At 40.6% G+C, this 21,327-nt stretch overlaps 1 protein-coding gene across 2 annotated transcripts in view; it reads right to left on the bottom strand.

Moving 5' to 3' along the window:
• Nucleotides 1-21,327, bottom strand: part of LOC146639603 (CUB and sushi domain-containing protein 1-like) — a 480,470-nt gene that overhangs the window by 136,948 nt on the left and 322,195 nt on the right. For both annotated transcript variants that reach the window (XM_085353830.1, XM_085353836.1), the window contains exons 11-14: nucleotides 7,570-7,673; nucleotides 7,318-7,430; nucleotides 3,153-3,335; nucleotides 2,731-2,916 (exon numbers count right to left, since the gene is read on the bottom strand). In XM_085353830.1, coding sequence (XP_085209956.1) covers nucleotides 2,731-2,916; nucleotides 3,153-3,335; nucleotides 7,318-7,430; nucleotides 7,570-7,673 — 586 coding nt within the window. The remainder of the gene's footprint in view (nucleotides 1-2,730; nucleotides 2,917-3,152; nucleotides 3,336-7,317; nucleotides 7,431-7,569; nucleotides 7,674-21,327) is intronic.

The following is a 21,327-nucleotide window of genomic DNA, read 5'->3' as shown; positions in this document are numbered from 1 at the left end:
TCCTACGTTATCTTATCTAAGTGGAGAGATTTAGAGAAAAGCCTTTGTAATAGTCTGTCACTATCTTCTCTTATATTAGATGACAATAATGGCTTTCTGATTAAGTTAATCATTTACATGCCATTCAAAATGTAGCCCAAAGTGTCATCTTTTTTTTTTTGCATGGATTTCATGCTGCTGTTGCCCCACTCAGAGGATTTATGGGTTATTACGGAGGTTCCTTTGTTCACTTTTGTTTGCCATTTGTGATTTCATGTTCTTTTATTCAGAAATACAAAAGAAGGCAAGTTCATAAGTGTCAAGTTGATATAAAACCTTCAGTGAATAGAAATTTGATTTCTTTTCTATAAAGGCATAAAAGCAGAGTTTGAGTGATTGCCTCTGCTGCATAATTCAATGATATTTTAGACATTTGATTATGTGACATGAGGACATATAATTAGACACTGCCAATCAATCATCGGCAATGAATTGGCATCAATAAATCTTTGTAAATATTTGTTTGTGTTCATCAGCCCAAGAACCGATAACCGATTAATAAGCATAATCTGTGAAAAGTGGATGTTCAATTAGTAGCTAACCTTATGAAAAACAATTATTGGGTGCAGTAATGGTGAATACTCCAGGGAAAATCAGGTAGCATGCAAACCACCATGTTTCTCTACCTCAGTTTGTTGGTATGGAAAAACTACAGGCATACAGAATGAGCTTTAAGCCATCCATTTATTTCTCACTTCAGCGCTGAAGTACAGTCAATTTGGAAAATGTGGTTAATTGGGATATACTATGAGGATTTTTGGATACTCAGCAGAATTTTTTTTTTATTGGAAATTTTGGACTTTCAGTAAGTTTTTTGGTGATGTAAGATTTGTGCCTGAAAATAAACGTGCTTGCATTGCACAGCCCTGCATTAGAGCCTGCGCTATAGCTTACATCAGCAATATTCACTCATGTTATGTCACCCTTGATTTCTGGAATTTTCCTTCAGCTTACTGTCTATATAAAGAAGAAGAATGTAAGGACATATTTTGAAGCCACCGCTGGCATTAAAAGTTTTAGCACTGGAATTGCCCTTTTAAAGCAGAAGGCTGTCACACAAAACACAATAATGACAGTTCTCTGTGTGCCATCCTCAACTTTCACAGGCTGGCAGCAGTAGATAGAAAAAAGGCTCATAAGGAGAGAGCAACAGGCACCACTGCAGAAAACCAGCGCACATGTCCAAAAGATATGTTTTATTCTGCATTACAGGACAGACAACACTGAACTGTGACCTAATTCTGACTTTTGTAAATAAATTGTTATGAAATTTGAATTTAAAGTTCCTATACCTTGAATAAATATGTCATAATAAATGTTTAGAGATTTACATGGTTGAATTTAGATGAAAGATTACTTTTTAAACAAATTTATGCAAATCCAAAAAAGAAGATGAAAATATATATTTTTTAAGCAATTTCATGAAGGATTCCAAAAAGAGTACAGGAATCGTGCATCAGCATCAGAATAATGCTTTATCTGTATCATTATGGGAATTTATTTTAATGTTTTTTATATATATATATATTCCACGTTCCTTTTTCTCCCTTTTTTTGAGAACCAATATGAACATTTCTAGCATTTTAATGGCTGATCCATCTTTACAGGCAGTTTACAAACAAACTACATCTTCATAGTAGTTTGTTATAAATTGAAGTATATTAGTAATATTAATTTGATATTTATTGGTACCAAACTGAAGGGAAGTGACTGACTTTAGATGGATTTTCATATAATAAAAACTCAAGTACAGCAGATCATTGAGAGGTTTTTTTTTTGCTCTCTGTTCCTGAAGGCACAGATACACTGTGGTTTCCTTGTGACAGAGATTTATCACCAGTCAGAGCAAACTGGAAGACTTCAAAGCAATAACTGAACTGATTTCAGTTAGCCCATTGTAACAGCGATAATTGCCCTGTAATTTAAAAAAGGTTCTACAGAGACAAAAAAAAAAGAATAGTGCTAGTCAATTATACACAAGTTCATCTTTAATGATCACCCAGTCAAACATGGGCTTGACTTGATTCAGTTTAAATCAATAACCTTTATTACAATGGGGAACAGCAATCTAATTGCTCTGTGTTTTATGTGAAGTGGAAAGCTATGCAAGTGTTGAAATGATAAATATTACATTACAACTACACATCCAGTGTGCCCATCATTCATCAACCCATCAATGAGATCCACTCAGCAATTCTCTTTACCAGCTGATACAGGATTTAATAGCTGCGAATTTCAGAAACACTCCCAACCTCCCCGCTCCACCCCACCACCACATATGTCTTTTTCACCTATTTCAATTGGTCACACAGACCAATATTTATGCCATAAGATAAATACATATGCACAATGATTAACAAATGTATTAGATCACCTGTCATGAAAAAAAAAAAAAAGATTGTAGAACTGCACTAAAAACATTAAAAATAACGGTTATGGTTAAAAACAATAATTATTTTTAGCATTAAAATGTCATTTCAATTAAAGAGCTTGCACATACTGGTGGATTAAGCATTACAGAAACATTAAAAAACTATTTAGGTGATTACAAATACTGTTAATTTAGAGCAGCTGTAGCATAAACTTTACTCTGGGTGGCAGCCTAATAAATTTGTTAAGTACTGTATACTGAGGTTTACCTCTTAAAACCCCACCACAAAAGAACAGAGCAAAATAGAAACATGCAGTTACCTTCATCTTTGACCACCAACCAGTCGAACTGTGGCTCCAGGTCAAAGTCAGAGAAGAGGAGATGAATGCGGCTTCCCGGTTCAGAAATGATCAACCACACACAATTCAGGTTGTTTCCATATTCCTCTGGGTAGTTTGGGGACAATACAGTCCCTGATGGGGCCGTGAAGTTGAAAAAACATGAGACTAGAAAGAAAGAAAGAAAGAAAGAAAGAAAGAAAGAAAGAAAGAAAGAAAGAAAGAAAACAGCATGTTACTTTTTCAGGTAGCTGGCTGAGAGTGAAAACAGAGGCAAACAAACAAAGGCAGACGCTGACAGACAAAGTACAAAAGCAAGCAAGAAAAAACAACGATAATAAAAAATTAAATATGAAAACAAACAGAAAGAACAACTAGCACAGACACAGAAATGGTAGACTTACAGACACAACTGGGTTTATTGCCAGACCACTGATTATTGTGCTGGCATGTGATGGTTCTTTCTCCCACAAGTTCAAAGGCTGCCTGACAAAAGAAGGTCAACACGTCACCATGTTGAAAGCGGTCACCGCTACGGCGACCGAATGCAGGCACCCCAGGATCGCCGCAGCCGCCTCGTTCGATCTCTGTAATACACAAATGCAGAAAGTCACATTTTATTTCGATAATCAACGTCATGTACATGTTAGTTTTTAGATAAGGCGTTGTTTGGCCTGTATTTGCGAGGACGAGTTAAATGGCAATGGCATGCATACACTGATTTTGAGATAGCATGTGTATTAAATCAATGCAAACTCGGCAACAGATTACAAGATGGCCTTGAAATAATTTAAATAAATGTTCCACGTTACAAGGTTGCTGTAAAAGCTACCTTTTTAGGAAAATTGAGCATGTACAATATTTTCTTTTCACCCCCAGCTGTTCGCAGCATATGGCTGCTCCTCCCTGAGCCTTGTTCTGTTGGAGGCCTACTGTCATCTGATCGTTGAGGATTTCTCTGTATTATTGTAAGGTCTTTAACCTACAACATAAAGTGCCCTGAGGTAACTTGTTGTGATTTGGTACAACGTAAATAAAGTTGAATTAAACTGAATTGCATCCAAAAGTATGGAGAGTGAATCAGCTTAAATCAAATAATCTTAAGGTCCTTCTAGACTTGCCAGATATAATTGTAGCAAATGGATCAAATTCTTTGGATAAAAATAATACAGAAACAGAAACATTTATTTGCCATTTCACAAGGGCTTATTTAAAATCAACTTCCTTGAAAAATGGGGGCAAGAAACAGACAAATGCATTTGAACTGATAATGACACATGCAAAAGGGTAAACAACAAAGCTATGCCAAAAATCAGGACAAAATATGTATACAAAATATACCCCCCAGAAAAACAGACAAAAAGGAGAATTATGATTTGGCTTAAGAATATCCGGAATGTTTCGTTTATTGTGTTTGTTTTTGAACGAGTCAGGAAAATTCAAATGGGCTCTTTTCAAGCTGTCTGAATGCAAAGGCTTCAGTCAGAAGGGGGTGATGTTATTGCTTTATGGAGCAGAAAGCGAAGCGAACATGTCTAGCATCAGTTATATTACACTGTTGCGTTAAGAAGTGAAATGCAACCTGAAATTCAACGGGCAAAACTTCATTTTGTTTCCTACCTCAAAGCTAATTACCATCAAGGTAATTGTGGTGTAATTCAGCTCTAATTGTGAACAGCCAAACAATAAGTGGAGACGCACAGGTAGATGAAAACACACACACTGATTCATGCACACTCTTGTTAAGTAATCAGCAGGAGGTGGAAATTGAACAGAGCAATGCTAATGTTTGTGACGTGGTATAAAATATGACTTCCCCTACTTCCCTTGTGCACATTTTAAGACACATACAGTATGTTGTGCCTGCCCTGTGTTCTCTTATTTACACCCTTTCCTCTGTCTCTGGCAGTACTCCTTTTAAATAGTTCCTGTTCTTCTCTTCCATTATGCATCTTCTTATTGCTCCAGGTCTCTAAGTCTGATACACTGTGTTTTATTGGCATTGGTGTCACATTAGCAGTACTGTCGACCTGGCCTGCAATCCTGTTCTATTCATTTGTGACTCATTTTCATCCCTTCTTCTCTTAATGGGAGTGTGTTTTTTATCCATCCCATTCCCCTCGCTCCCCTACTTTAAAATTTGACATTCTACCAGACGTCTGTCATCTTGTAACACATGCTCCACCGTGCTGCTGGATTCGCTTTGGGCAAACACATCTCAAGGTGAGATGTGTGTATGTGTTCAACACTTTTGCTATCTTCTGGGATGTAACTGCACCCACAAGAACAGAATACTCAAAGAAGCAGGAGGCATGTTGGTGGCCCATAGCTAGCTGTCACGCAGTTGATGAGTGTCAGGATGGATATCAGCAATCTTGAGCCCCCGGTAAGTCTGCCATTATCATTGTAAATGCTTCTCTCTTCTGAGCTGTTTCTTTCTAATGTTACTTTTTAGACTTTTACTGAAGTGAAGATTATATATTTACATCTGAACAAAAATATTTTACGCTTCTTTTTTCCTATGCTCAGAGCCACACACTGCACACAGTGCCTCTTACAAGCAATCTAAGTACATAATTAAAAAGCAAATAAAAAATCTGAATGAATAAAATAAAGATCAGAATCGTGTTTAGTGTATTTTAATGCCAACAATTTGTTTCAAATAAACTTGCTTGATGTATTATTTGTTGTATCATTAACAGTCAAATATCAAAAAGTGAAGTATAAAAGTTTTTTTTTGTTTTATTTCAGTACTTCAAATTGAAATGCAGATCTACTACCTAAAAAATAAAAAATTATATGCTGATACTTCTTACATTGTTCAATCTTAAAGGCATTCAGTCCAGATTTTTCATTCATTACATTCATTCAAGATTGCACAATTTATATTGTTGCACTTCTGATGACAGTTACATTTGTCTGAAAGCCTCAATTATCATAATGTGCTGCGTGTTTATGACACTAACTCTGTCTTTCTTTAGTAATCGCGAACACACACGCACACACAGCAGGCAAGATTTCACAAGTGCAACGTGATGCCAAAAACAAGACACACATTGAGTTTCCCTTCAGGGTTGAAAATGTAAGCATGCTCAAGGGGTAACACTGATCAAAGGTTGTTACGTGGTGACATTATCCTTTTTGACAGTATCACAGTATTAAAGCAAGGACACACTCACAACATACACCACAGGCACTTGTTCGGCTGGCCAGAGGGGGGGAAAAAGCAGAAACTACTGCATCAAGTCTGCAAAGTTTTGTTTTTTTTTAGTTTTGGGTTTTTTTTTCTTTCCTTTCAGTTTTGTCATATGTCATAGCCTTGTAATTTATATAAAGTGGATCAAATAGGAGTTTTGAGTCATGAGCCCCAGCATTAGGACAAATACAAAACATATAAAATCAGTGGTCAGTGGTAGGCCAGTCTCATATTAAGCCAAAGAGTAACATAATGCTCAGTGTCTCTCATCACAGTTACACATGCACACACGCACAGATTTTCTATAGTTCAGTAGACCGTTCGTATTCCTTTGAAAAGTAATTGACCCTGGAAAACTTCACTGAATCAAACACAGCAAAGCAAAACAAGAGCATAACCTTTGTCCCTGTTTCTCTTTCTGGCTCTCACAAATTCCTCTGGTCTGTCCGGGACTTGATTTTGTCTCAGATGAATTGTCATTTTTAGTCTTTTTATCCGGCCCTGACAAGCATTTTTGGGGGGGGGGTGCCATTAGACATCTATCCCTATATTTATGAAATTACTTTTCTATTTGCCTGTTTTATTCTCTGGCTTAATTTAATTTTGCTCAAGTTAATTTAGTACAGTTTAATTCATGAGTGTCACTAACATGGTAGGATGCAGTATTTAATCAATTATATCAATATAATAAAAGATGCGTCATGACTATTTGTTCAAAAATAACAATGAATATGTGCTGTTGACAAACAAAATAATTTACAGGACCTGAAGACTTGACATCTACACTGAGAGGATCTAGGATTGATATATTATGAGAGGCAATTTGTTGATGCTGCTTGAGACCACTGCTTGCCTCAAAGTGAACAGTCATTGCAAATCAATACAAAGTTATTCTGACTAATCACCTTTATTTTATGATGCAGGATATACATACCTGTCCTAAATCTTATGACTGTGGGATTTTGTTCTGCCAAGATGGGTCATTGAAGTCTAAGTGCCAAATACATTAATTTCTCTTTCTCAGTAAATCATGTTCATATTCTTCCAAATGATCTCTCCTTATTGAAAGAATGAAATATCATTTGAAGGAATGATGTTCCCTTCCTTCAACAGAAGGATGCTAACGTATAGTGAAGCTGTTTTAGTCGCACATACTGGTCCAACACCTTGCTAAGACATTTTATGTTGTTTTTGGTTTTTACTGTTGCATCATTATCTCCATAATTACCAGCTTAAAGTAAATATGAAAAATACAAACGCAAAATGAAGTAATTAGCTCACATTACTCATTTCTTACATTCTACATGCACGTGTGTGCGTGCATGTGTGTGCGAGTGTGTGTGCGAGTGTGTGCGTATTTCAGTGAGGCATACCTTCATATACTGCCTTGAAGCCTGCTGAGCCGATTGTATCGTCTGACTGCAGGTGTAGCCACATCTGATTGGACAAGCTGACAATGAGGTCAGGGACGCTGGAGCCAGTGAGTCTACGTTTACATACACAAAAATAAAGTATTGAATAATCAGTATTAGTCATTGCTTGTATTTCATGAATCTAATGTCATACTTAAAATAATACTTTATTAATACGTTCGTTCTTTTATACCCAGGTAAAGTGGTTCTTACACATAAAGCACTCTCCGAGTATCTCCTATCTTCCCCCCATCTCCCACAGTCAGTGTGTCATATCCTCTCTCGAGATCAAACTCTTCAAATGACAGCTTTATTACCTGGAAAAATAAAACAAGACAAGAAAACAAATTTAGAAACTGTTACAAACTCCACCACATAGAAACAGAAAGACAGAGAGTCGCTGAGGGATTTATTTGATCTCTTGGTTTTTCGCCCTTACAGTTTCAGCCAATAGAAACTTATAATTACATGTACCACTGTGGGAATCTGAAAGTCATGTAGAGAAATGTGAATTCCACAAACAACTTTCCCTGAACATATTCATATACATATTCAGTAATGTGCATACATTCTTATATTTGTAAATATATTTATTCTTATAATTGTCCCATTCCTATTCTTATACTTTGCTTTGTTTGTATTTGTATTTGTATTTTGCACACCTGTTTTGCTTGTGAAGTTTGCACACAAGAATTTCACTCGCATGTGCTGTACCAGTGTATGAGCACATGTGATGTGACAATAAAAGTGATTTGATTTGGTGTCATGAGTTCATGACAAAAAAATATGTTAGAGGAGAACTAGGAAGCATGCTTCTTTTTTTTTTAAGTGATCTTTTTTGGTCATTTTTGCCTTTATTGGATAGTGGTATGGTGGAGAGAGACAGGGATGACATGCAGCAAAGGGCCATGGGTCGGACTCAAACCCAGCATCTGAGCTATGTGGACTCTGAGCTAACTGGCACCCCAGTGTGGCTTCTGTTAACCAGTCAAAACCAGTCTAAGATCCTAAAGTTTTAAGTTACCTTGAAACACAAGACATAGTTTGAGAAATGGTCCCGTGGACTCGCCCTTACAATGGGGTTCTTCTTACAAAACTGGTTGTTAAATATGTACAGTATTACCAGTCAGGCTTTAGATTAATAATAAATATATATGTTCAGCAATTTAAAATAAATCTTATCTCTCATAGGAAATCATGTTACCCTGATTATTCAGGGCAAGAAGTAGGAAGAAAGTTTTCTGCTGTATAAATTAAATTAAAGTACAAATATCACCAGTATAAGTCACAAACTTTTGGTTTCCTTGGACGTCACAATTGTCTACAGTTTAATCAAAGCTGCTGTGTTAAAGACCTAACAACGAATTTGATGGCGATTTTGTGCTATTCCAGAAATAATCCGTCTTTAAGAGAAGAGAAGAACAAAGGTCTGAAATTTAAGCACCTCTTGCTTTTTATTTAACAGCATCCTCCTTACAATCACAGAATTCAATGAAGTCACCTGCAGGCACTGCACACACAAACACACACACGACATCCAACAAACACGCTTCTGCTGTTGAACTCTCAGAAATCGACTGCTAAATGCCTTACTTGCAGGCATTTTTGTGGCTGCAGTGGCCTGCATGCAGCATTGGATCATCAATCTGCTGTATGCTCTAATACTGGTATTCTATTATTTGCTGCTTGTCCATTATTCATTAGGTGTAGATCATATCCCTGACAGGGTGGATGATGACATATTTCTGCTCTCTTCAAGAAACCTCTAAGAAAGAAGAGCTCAATCAGTGAGCCTCTGGCGCATTAGAAGACTAAGATGAACGTTGAACATGTGATTGTGGTTGAGGATTCATCACAAGGCAAATCACACTGCAGTGAAGAAAAACCTTTGTGCAGGTGATAAGAGTGTAAAAACCATTTTTACATGCCAGAATCAGCCATGCACTGCTGAGCCTTTGGCTATGTTTTTCTTCTTCTTTTTTCTCAAAATAAAAATGTTCAGATAATGTTTAAGGATAGGGAATCATCTGTGGGATTAGCTGCCATCTGACAGGAATGGCAGTGAATCAATGGGTGTACTGTACAATTCTGTATTCATACATGTCTCAATGCATCTTTGCATACATATACACCACTTAAAAGCAGTGCACACAGATATGCAAACAGGATAATAGTTAAAAGAAAAAAAAACATGTTCCTTTTTGACAGCAGCAACTTACATTTAAGAAGCAGACTATTAAATATGAGACCAATACTTGCAGAAAGCATTTTCCTTTCTGAATATCCACAGAATGATACAGCCCCTGGCAAAGTTTAGTCTCTCCAAATGGTTACAAATAATGGGGAAAAGATGCAAAACAACGTTGCGAGGTATTAACTCCTGGCTAACAACAAATGACAGGGTGCATTAATAAACCATTATACTTAAGTTGTTTATGGATTTTTCTACTCTATTTGAAGGTTCAAAGGAACACATGAATTTCTGTTTAGCTTTTAAAGATACAAGATCATTATTTTTTTAAATAATTAAAAAAAGACAACTATGAACCACTTTTAAGGACACAATGTTAAGATCTGGCACATTTTTTTCGTTGCCTCTGATACATGAAAATTACAAATTTGTTACGTAGGGTGATTTATTTTCAAAAAGACAAACTATTCCACTTAACCATTGTCCACTGTGCGATGATTAACACTGCTCTGCCACATGTAAGAAAAGCAAACAAATGAAAAGCTGCAGAACAAAAACTGCTACAAACAACTGCAGCTTTTCAATTAGCATCTTTGTTGTTTTGTTAAACCCGACTTGTTGAGAGCTACACTCAAATCAGAATCAGAATACTTAATTTATCCCCTGGTTTGTTTCGTTGCAGGCAATCAAAATATAAATATGAGAGACATAAAAACGTGAAACAGGACTGAAACAGAGTCTCCGTTACTGAAGTAGCATTTTTATGTTTCTCCAGTACCGTGAAAAAGATGTTCTGCTCACAGTAGATGAATAGAAGTAATGGTAAATTAATTTGGTATTCATATCTATACACAAATAATAAAATCTTGAACAGTCAAAGCTTTTATTGTGAGCTGTATACGTGTTTGTTTCTAACAAGGGTAAAGCTGTTCTTAAGACTGTACAGCAGCAGCAGCTAGAGGTGATAACAAAAAGGGAATGAAGCAGAACAGAATCCGAAACAGGCTTGGTATGTTTTCCTGCACATCTAAGACTGTGTGTCTTAGATGTCCGTGTGTGTGTGTGTGTGTGTGTGTGTGTGTGTGTGTGTGTGTGTGTGTGTCTAGAAGGTGGTTTTCTCAGGTATATCTGCCTTAACAACTGAGGCAGAATAGTGTTAAGGTACAGCTGTTTCACTCAATGCTATGTGAGCATTTCTGTTGCCTTATACGTTTCTGTACTTTATTTATGTTTGCGTATGTGTGTGTGTGTGTCTAGACAGTCAAGGGAGACTACAGACTTAAAGGAACTGAAGCATTATCACAAGGTCATTAGCAAGAAGCTCAGCACTGTTCAATAGATCCAAATGGGCCCATTTAGAAAGACATTAAGAGCAGCCTGCAACCCCAAACTACATTAGATTAGCTTCTTTATTCGCTAAAGCAAAGAAAGCAACAAAGACAGAAAGAAAAGAAACACTGCAGAAGGAAACAACGGTAAGTGCTCTCTGGGCCTTTCAAAATGTTCACCTAAAGCAAACAAGCATGTGTTGTACACATGAAATGGGTTTTCAGCACTTTTCTATATTCGCTTTTGGTTTCACTACATTATTTCTGTTTTTTTCCCCCTAATATTTCAAGAGAGATATTCTTTGCTGAAATTTGCTCTGTTCCAAAAAGTTATTCTTTAAGGGTGGATGCCTTTCAAAGGGGTAAGTGAAGCATTATCATGTTGAGGTCATTAGCAAGCAGCAGAGCAGCTAAGAGCAGCTCAATAGGCCATTTAAACATTGTTAAGAGCACTGAGCAATTCAACCCTACAGTGAATCACCCAGTAAAGTTATAGTGCTGTGAACTTCAAAGTGTGTGACCACAGTCTGAGAGAGGCTGATAACAATCTTTTCGCTCTCTCATTCCCAAATCTGATGCTTTTCTGAATGCTAAAGTAGGTAATCTAAGAGGTACTTTTAGAGCATTTTTAGTCAACAAAACCTCTAAAACATTACCAGCTCAGACCGTAGCATTTCAGTTCATCTATAGCAGAGCAATAACAGGGTACATGCCTCCCCTGAATGTCCTGGAGCAATGGAAGAATGTGGGATTTTAAAACAGAGAATCCCCTGTCTTTTCACATGCCCTCACTGTTGGGACGTTATGTTCGGGTAGTACTAGAGAATGCACAGACTTAATTGGATGGACTACTTCCTGAATGCCCTTGTTGAGTTGAGGCTGCAGTTGTGCTGAGTCACAGTGCACCAGCAGAGGGGAGAAATTATCTCATAAGAATAAATAATTTAGTAAATGTATAATTTATGTGTCTTTCTACCTAAATACACGTGTTCTGACCAAAGTCAAATCACTGACTTGTAAAAGAAAAATACACAAAGCACACAACCGCAAATCACTATATTTTGTTCATTACTTCACTGCAACCTCGGCTACAAATGTTCTGGGAGAGGCTTATCCTCCTCCTTAAGGGTATTAGAGCAGGTTTGATGCTTCTCTGTATCGTTATTCCCACTTAGGGTTCTCCAGAAAGAAAGCAGTCGGCCTGCCACGCTCACTTTGTTGTTGTTCTGTTCTATGTTTTCCCTTAAAAAAAAAAAAAGATTTGGAGCCCTGTTAAAATGTCAGCACTGCACACATCTAATGAATTACATTCAGTCTGTCATTTCAGCTGCCAAATAAGCTAAGGTGACCCCTATAGAGGGTAACACATGTGGGTATAGGTTTTGTTTCAGTCCTGATGGCGGTAAAAGCTAGCTCCTTATTGCAGTTATGCCCAGAAACCAAAACAATGTTTTTCTTTCCTGACATCTGAATTCTTTCTAAAAGAAGAATCAATATTTTTTTGGTTGTTTTTAATATTTACTCATTATTTGATCAGCCTTTCAAATGACCCATGATAACAGGAGCATTCAAGATCCCTTGTTACCAAATGATTTTCTAACATGAGCTTCTTTTGACAGCTCCCTTGTTGCAAGAAGTCACCACAGCATGCAGCTCCATACATTTGATTTGGCAGATTTTTTTTTACCCCAGATGCCCTTCCTGACGCAGCCCCCAGGGGATCTGTGTCTCCTCCCATAATAGCATATTTACCAGATTCATTCACTTGAGTCAGAAGCTCAAGGTGATGATATGTGTTACCTATAGTAACTACAGCATGTTTTTGTTTTTTTTTGTTTTTTGCTGAAGGAACGCAATTAATTCACAAGACAGGCTTTTTCAAAGGTAGATGCTAGAATATGCCATGTCCAGGTTTCAGTATCCAGGACTGATAATAATTTTCACAATCTTGTGATATACAGGGCCTTGACAGTCGTGGGAACAAGGCTGACTAACTTTATTCTAAAGCAGCAGAGAGAGGCATATGTGAGCATGGTTATAAAGACGTGCCAAAATTTAATGCGTTTTTACTACCTCGAGTTCAGAAAAAAAAATCTGTCAAGAAAACTATGTACTGAGGTGACCTCTTGTCAGAGAGGGAACAGCTGCCCTAAAAGCAGAGTGTACGAGAATTCCCTAGCCGAGACTGTGCAGCTATGTTGACTCACTGGTGAGCTGCCAAATTGGAGTCTGGTACCTTTTTCCAGTATATTACTTTTAGCCTTTCAGCCAAATAAAGAAGTATAGAATAACCTGAACCCCATTTGGGGATGTAAGCTATAGGAAACTGATTTTGAAAGTAGTCACTTATAGAAAACAGATTACCTATATCGATAATGATCCCTATTTTTTTTTTTTTAATTCCAGATTTAAGTTTTAGGAGCCTTTCTTTGACAGTCTAATCAGAATTTTAGAAGTACTTGTGCTTCTCATTCCATCTCAAGAGCATTATAAATCATCTTTACAGTGTACTGCATCTTGCAGCTGCAATGAATTTTACGATGGATACACACTGTGCCGCTATAGGCAATGAGGGACAAATACAGAAGTGGATTGCATACCAAATGGCTCCTTATAGTTTCTCACCCTAACAATATGTTCTGATCAGCCAGGAAGAGCCTTTACCTCCAAATGTACAAAGAGACTAGAACTTCACGCAAACCAGCAGGCGAGGCTAAAACCTATTACTCACCTGAGGGTCAACACACTGTTATTTGTTAAATAATAAAAACAGTTCAGAAGATATTCCTGTTACACTAATTGTTATGTGGGTGGTTTGCCAGTCTCTCATTAAAATAGATCAAGGTGGGAATTTGCTGCTCTTTGTTTTAAGGCTTTGAGCTTTCATTCATGTTCTGTCTTCAGTTGTTTATTATTTTTCGGGGTCTTCAGAGCCACAAACTTTCCCTGTGTGCTTCAAACAAGAGGGCAGAGTTCAACCCTTGACAGATGGCCAGGCAATTAGAGGTCTAACATAGATATGCAATCACTCATTAACAGTCTACCTGACCTGCATGTCTTTGGTTAATGTGAGGAAACTGGATCACCAAGGGGAAACTTCCCAACACACAGGGACATAACAATAGATTGGACGCTGGGGGTGCAAACTGAACCCAGAGTAATCTTGTTCTGAGTCACACTCCCTCTTCACACCTAAGCACCTGTTTACGCACTGAGAATTAACATATTTGTGCTTTGGGGAAAAGTGGAAGGAAACAAAAGGGGTTTATAAATTAAAATCTAGATGTTATGTATGGTGTAGAACATTAACAACAGACACTAATGCTCATGATTTCTCACCGCCAGTGAAACTGATTAAGGCTCAGTGGAAGCAAAATTCGCGACATCAAAAACAAAAGAATGACTTAATTCGGTGGGATTTGTCCCCCAAAGTCATGAGCAGCAAGATCATCATACAGATTTTAGCAAAGCACCTCCTATGTGATACAGTGGTTTTATTACACAATTTTTATTTAAAGTGAACTATTTGCTCCTGGATTCATGTAAAAATGCTTCTTAGCTTTAGTTTTTATCTCACAGAATTGATATATGCTCTGTGGGTTTTCGGGTGAGACAAACAAAGTGTCCATCAATTTAAAAATAGACCGGAGAGCATGCTAGCCTCTGTGGCGCACCCTGAACGTGCCCAGATGTGGCACATGTTTATGAGTAGCCGACCTGCCCTGAGGTGACCTCTGCTTTAAGTGGTAAGAAAGCAAACAGCTGCTGTCTAGCAAAATATTTCCCCTGTCGAGGTGTTACAGCACCTTTGAGTGCTATTGACCTGTCGGCTGGACAGTTTAAGAAAATAAACTGCATACTGGATTTGAGCAACAGCTGTGTGAAAGTGTCGGGGAAATTGAATTCTAAAGTGTCGCATCTGCAGCAACACGACTAAAGGAGAAGTTGGTAACTCCCATGACTGGTTACTAGTGCAATTAAGGTGTCATTGCTGAGGCACATTGTTTTTCACAAAGAAATGTGTGTACCTGTGCGTCTGTGCTAATCCAGATTTAATATTATTGTGTTATTTATTTCAGCTAATACGAACAGAGCTGGGGTTTTTTTTTTTTTTGGCTTCTTTTGTAAATAGTGACTGAAGATTAGTTTTAATCCCTCTAATTGCTCTGATTAGCCAATTTACACTCTTGTTAAACATATAACATTGCTCATCTATATGCCACGATTGACTGGAAAGCCTTAGGTTTGGATTTGGCAGCAAACAGGGGGGTTAGCGGATTAACATTAATGGTGATTGGTATAAATGTTAGCCATATTAGAGACTGGCTCCAGCCCCCTGTGATCATGAACTGGATGAGCAATTGTGAAAATGAATGTATAGATGGATTGATGTTCGTTATTGTTCTTGATTTGGTCAATTTAGTTTTCTGTACTAAGTGTCTGTGAAGGTTCTCAGTCATCCAGGTCATTGTAGTCAAAGGAGCTTCCAAAGAAAAGCGTCTGGACTTCTTTAAGTTGCTTGAAGACGTTACACCTCTCATCCAAGAAGCTTCCTAAAATCCACAAGGAAGATGTCCCACTCAAACCCATAGTCAGTAGCATAAACTCAGCCACTTATAACATTGCAAAACACCTTGCTACCATCCTTGCACCTCTCGTGGGGAACACCCCACACCACATCAAGAACTCCACCGACTTCACCGACAAGGTCCAGAAACTTACCCTGGACACAGATGAAACCATGGTGTCCTTTGATGTAGTCTCTCTCTTCACTTGCATACCTACCACTGAGGCCGTGGAGACTGTCAGAAAACGACTACAAGAAGACAGCTCCTTGGAGGACAGGACCAACTTCACACCTGATCAGATCTGCACACTGTTAGACCTCTGCCTTACCACAACATACTTCAAATACAACGAAGGCTTCTACAGACAAAAACATGGCTGTGCCATGGGCTCCCCAGTGTCACCTATTATAGCCAACCTTTACCTGGAGGAAGTGGAAAGGAAGGCTCTGGGCTCTTTCAAAGGAAGAGTACCCAGCCACTGGTACAGATATGTAGACGACACCTGGGTCAAAATCAAGACACAAGAAGTGGAATCCTTCACTGCGCACATTAACGCTGTGGATAAAAACATCAGGTTCACCAGGGAAGACACAAAGGATAACTGTTTGCCTTTCCTGGACTGCGCCGTGCACATTGAAGAGAATGGCAAACTCAACATCGAAGTTTATCGGAAGCCCACACACACGGACCAGTACCTCCTGTTCGACTCCCATCACCCTCTGGAACACAAACTTGGAGTAATTAGGACCCTACACCACCGGGCAGAACATGTTCCCTCTAAGCCTGAAGGGAAAAAGAAGGAACACACACATGTAAAGGAAGCACTCAAAACATGCGGTTATCCTAATTGGGAGTTTATAAAGTCAGCAAAGACGCACAGAAAAGAAGATCAGACACCAGCGAGGGAGGATAAGAAGGACAGACGCAACAACATTGTCATCCCCTATGTAGCCGGTGTATCAGAGAAACTCAGGAGAGTTTTCTCCAAGCATGACATCCCAGTGTATTTCAGACCCAGCAACACGCTCAGACAGAAACTGGTTCACCCGAAAGACAAAACGCCAAAATACAAACTTAACAATGTGGTGTATGCTGTACAGTGCAGTGAGGAATGCCCAGACCTCTACATTGGAGAGACCAAACAGCCACTTCACAAGCGTATGGCACAACACAGAAGAGCCACCTCCACAGGACAAGACTCAGCAGTCCATCTGCATCTTAAGGATAAAGGACACTCTTTCGAGGATGCCAGTGTTCACATTTTGGACAGAGAGGACAGATGGTTTGAAAGAGGAGTGAAAGAAGCCATCTATGTCCACTGTGAGCGACCATCTTTGAACAGAGGCGGTGGTTTACGACACCAACTCTCTGCCATCTATAATCCAGTTTTGAGATCCCTCCCCAGATGCTTTAACGCCCACTCACATCCTGGGCCATCTGACCTCAGGAATTTGCATGATAAGGTGGGGCCAGGTTTCACAATGAGCTCACCCGAAACCCTGGCTGATTGGGACCCACACCCAGTTTCACACCTTGGCTCAGGCGATTAGAGGATCATCAGGGGGTCCTTTTATCCCTCTTTGGGGGGAAACTCCCACTAGGTTTAAATCTGGGACTCCCCACCATTTGACCTTAGAACTGAAGAAGCTTCTCGGATGAGAGGTGAAACGTCTTCAGGCAACTTAAAGAAGTCCAGACGCTTTTCTTTGCAAGCTCCTTTGACTTTCTGTGCTAAGCTATTAGTATTATTCGTTTTCTTTTATAATCATAGTCTTAGTTTAGTTCTTTTTATATGGTGGTTTCACCATAGTTCTGGTTCTCCATTGCTTCTTTTTGTCATTTTTCTTTTTCATTTCGGGTAAATCAAGACCCTACTTTCAAAGTCCACCTGTGACTTCTTGTGCCTTCCAGCTCCATTTATTCTACAAAGAGTTTTGAGATGGAATAGAAAAATACCCAACAGCAGCATGCTGTGGGTTCAGAAATGTCCTTTTACTGTTTAGGATTTTTTGCATTTTCAACAAAGAAACTTTAGCATGGCAAATCCAACATAAATTTTAATTAATGCATTATCACTAACGGATGACTCCAGTGCAGAAAAACTAAAAAGGTTGACTTTGTGATACCAATGCATCATCACTGACAGCCTCCTTCACTAGAGAGGCATTAGGTTCAGGAATGAGAGCCAAAGACAGAGCTAATACTGTGAATTATGGACAGTCAGACTGCCAAATTACAGTCAAAAGCCAGAATAGCAAAAAACACCGAATTGAGATAATGTGCTAATTAGACAGCTATTGGTGAATGTCTTTCCATTACCATGGACACTGATGGTTATTTACGCTGCACTTTACTGATACATTTTGTCCAGTCTATGTGATCATCCACTCTGAGCTATGGCCTGCATATTGTTTTATTAATGATTGAGAATTCACTCTTATTTCACTGTTGCAGCAACATAGTCCTACCACCACAGCTACATATAAAAATATAGTATTTTAGACTAAATATAGTCAGTTGCTACACATGCCAACCAGAAGTAGTGGTTTGTAGCAGAAGTTTAATGAATGGAAACAATAAGGAGGGCTCCTTTCAGAGCGGAAGATCATGTTGCACCCAGAGCAAAAAGACACAACCCTTATTGTTGAGGAGTACTTGTGGTGAGGGCTAGTTCTTTTAGGTTCAGCAGCTAACAAGATGGTGTATCAGTCAGGATACAGGAAGGAGGACAACAGGCTTCCACTTTGCTGGATTGTCACCGCCAGCTGTTTTATTGCCACCTAGATGCTCAGTGTTGCCAGCAGTTTCCAGTCATGAACTTAACACTCGGAGCATCACGTGAAGGATGGCAACCAGGAACACAGCTTACGAGGTAACAGAACTAACACAGAAAAAATCTCCTCTTCTCAAGTAGCATCGCGATACCCCCAACTTCTGCCTACGTCATTTCCTACGACTCCACCCCACACAATATTGCAGAACATAGACATAAAATCCCAGAGCCTTTTATACAGCCGCCCCCAAATGTGGTTACACATTTGCTCCCCGAAAAAAGGCTCCCTAATCAGTTGAGGGAGGCGACTTGCTATTCTGCTTAGTATCGCTGTCTTCCGATGGCACGGCAGGTAAAACTACCAACCGAGCAACTGGTCTGGTGTAAACACGTCCATTAACGTTCACATCAGCAGATCGGACAAGTCCATCATCACTACGATGAACCTTAATCACATGGCCTATTGGCCACAAGGCTCGAGGCAGCTGTGGATCTGCAACCATAATAACTGCCTTTTCCAGAAGTTCAGGAGGAGTTGACTGCCACTTCTGCCTTGCCTGTAAGCCAGGCAAGTATTCCCTGATGAATCTTGCCCAGAACTGATCAGCAAGAATCTGTGAGTGCCTCCAACGTCGCCGACTGAGGTTCTCTGTCTCAGAGTAGACCACCTGGGGTAGTGATCCATCAGGCCGCCCCATGAGGAGACTATTGGGTGTCACAGGGTCCACATCGGCTACGTCGGTGGAAACGTAGCCTAAGGGCTTTGCGTTAAGGATCAATTCAACCTCAAGCAGAACTGTACGGAGTACCTCCTCGTGAAGAGGTTGGGAACCCACACAGGTGCGCAGAGCTGTCTTCACTGAACGGATTTCCCTCTCCCATACACCTCCGAAATGTGGGGCTGCCGGGGGGTTGAACTGGAATCTGATCTTCTGACGGGCGAGCCTCCCTTGCAATGTCTCTGACATGTTGGCAAAGGCTTCTCTGAGTTCTTGTTCTCCCCCTTTGAAATTGGTCCCACAGTCAGACCATAACTCTGCCGGTGTCCCTCTTCTGGCTATGAATCGCCTCAGGGCCATGAGGAACGCATCCGCGTCTAAGCTACTTAGGAGATCAAGATGTACCGCCCTCGTCGTCATACACTTGAAAATGATTCCCCAGCGTTTCTCATGACGTCTTCCTACCTTCACAAACATAGGCCCGAAACAGTCAACACCGGTTGAGTAAAAGGCTGGTTTGTACAGTCTAAGCCGAGCAGCTGGAAGGTCAGCCATCTTGGGAACAGAGGGTTGTGCCCTCCAACGCTGACACTCAGGACAGGTTCGCTGGTGCTTGCGAATTGCCTCTCTTCCACGCAGTATCCAGTAAGACCTCCGCAGCTCCGCGAAGACCCGTTCGGGGCCTGGATGATGCAGATCAACATCATATTTCTTGATAAGCAGGCGTGTGAAAGGGTGTGAAGGATCCAAGACAATCGGATGCAATATAGGTCCGTCCAGACCTTCTAGGCGTCGCAACCGACCCCCTACTCTGATGAGGCCGGCTGAGGTATCCAGTTCAGGTGCCAGGGTAAGCAAGCGGCTTCTGGATGAGACAGGTTTTCTTTCTGAAAGCAATCTGCACTCCTCGGGAAATGACTCCTGTTGAGCCTGCCGGAGGATGGCCTGTTCAGCATTCTGATAGTCCTCGGCACTAGATGGCGCAGTCGAGAGTGCCTGACCACAAAGCTCGTTAACAGTAACATCCAAGAGCTCCTGCCAAGTCTTGCACGCCATTCCATCCTGACAGGTAGGTGTGGAGGTGATAGAGGTTCCACAGAAGACTGTTTTCCGGAGCTCAAGTTCGTCATTACTGGGCTCGGAGCTCGGGTTCTCTGGCCATGTGTCAGGACTGTTGAGCAGAAAGGGGGGTCCATTCGACCACCGATTAGGCACTTTGAGCTCGGCCAGAGCCTTCCCTCTCGTCAGGTCATCCGCTGGATTACTCTCTGAGTCTATGTAGCGCCAGGTACAGTGTTCCGTCAACTCCTGTATCTCAGCTACCCTGGCTCCTACAAAAACCTTGTAGCGGCAGGACTGTGAGCTCAACCAGGTAAGAACAGTGGTCGAATCAGACCACAGGACTGTTCTTTCAATCGCTGAGGTGAGTTCCTTATTCAGGGTACTGGCCAGCTGCGCTGCCAGCAAAGCTCCACAGAGCTCGAGGCGGGGAATAGAGAGAGCTCGTTTGGGGGCTACCCGGGAGCGAGCTAGGATGAAGGTGAGGTGAACTTGCCCATCCTGTTCCACAGTCCTCATATAGGACACCGCTCCATAAGCTTTCTCAGAAGCATCCCCAAAAATGTGCACCTCACGAATGGCCCCCTTTAAGTTAGCACTGGCAGGAACATAGGCACGTGGGAAGGTAAGGTGAGGTAAAAACTGAAGCTCCACCTCCCAGTCAGACCAAGCTTGCAGGAGGGTGGAGGGAAGATTCGAGTCGTCCCAACCATGCTTCTTATCCCATAACTGCCTGAGAAGGAGCTTGGCCCGAGTGGTGAAGGGTAACAGATAGCCCAAAGGGTCGTACTGTGAGGCTAGGACTCTATAGATGTTTCTGAGGGTTGGCACCACATAGGACACGGGCCTGTGCTTATAACCCAAGGAGTCGGTATTCCAGTCCCAGCTGAGCCCGAGCGTGGTCTCTAGCGGGTTGGATTTGTCCTCGGCTAGCCACAGATCCAGACTCTGTGATCTAGCTTCTGGAGGCAAATGGCTCAGGACACTTGGATCATTACAAGCCCACTGATGTAGCTCGAAGCCAGCTGATTTCAGCAACTCTCTTAGCCGATCCACCAGATCTCTCGCTTCTTCCGGTGAGCCAACACTCTGTAGGCAGTTGTCTACGTAGAAACACCTCTCGATGGAGAATCTCAGGCTGTCATCAGGCTGTGTGTGCTCCATCACGTGATGCTGCAGGGCGAAGGTGGCGCAGCAGGGGCTTGAAGTTGTCCCAAATGGCAGGACCTGCCACTCGAAGATTTTAGGGGGTTCATTCACCTTTAAGTCCCGCCAAAGGAACTTCAACAGGGGCCGGTCTTCAGGGAGGAGCAGTACCTGATGGAACATCCCC

The sequence above is a fragment of the Diplotaxodon limnothrissa genome, linkage group LG1, assembly GCF_057381915.1.
Source record: "Diplotaxodon limnothrissa isolate DT_005_m linkage group LG1, D_limnothrissa_male_GT1.1, whole genome shotgun sequence".
NCBI classification, from domain to species: Eukaryota; Metazoa; Chordata; class Actinopteri; order Cichliformes; family Cichlidae; genus Diplotaxodon; species Diplotaxodon limnothrissa.
This window is presented reverse-complemented; position numbering and strand designations above follow the sequence as displayed.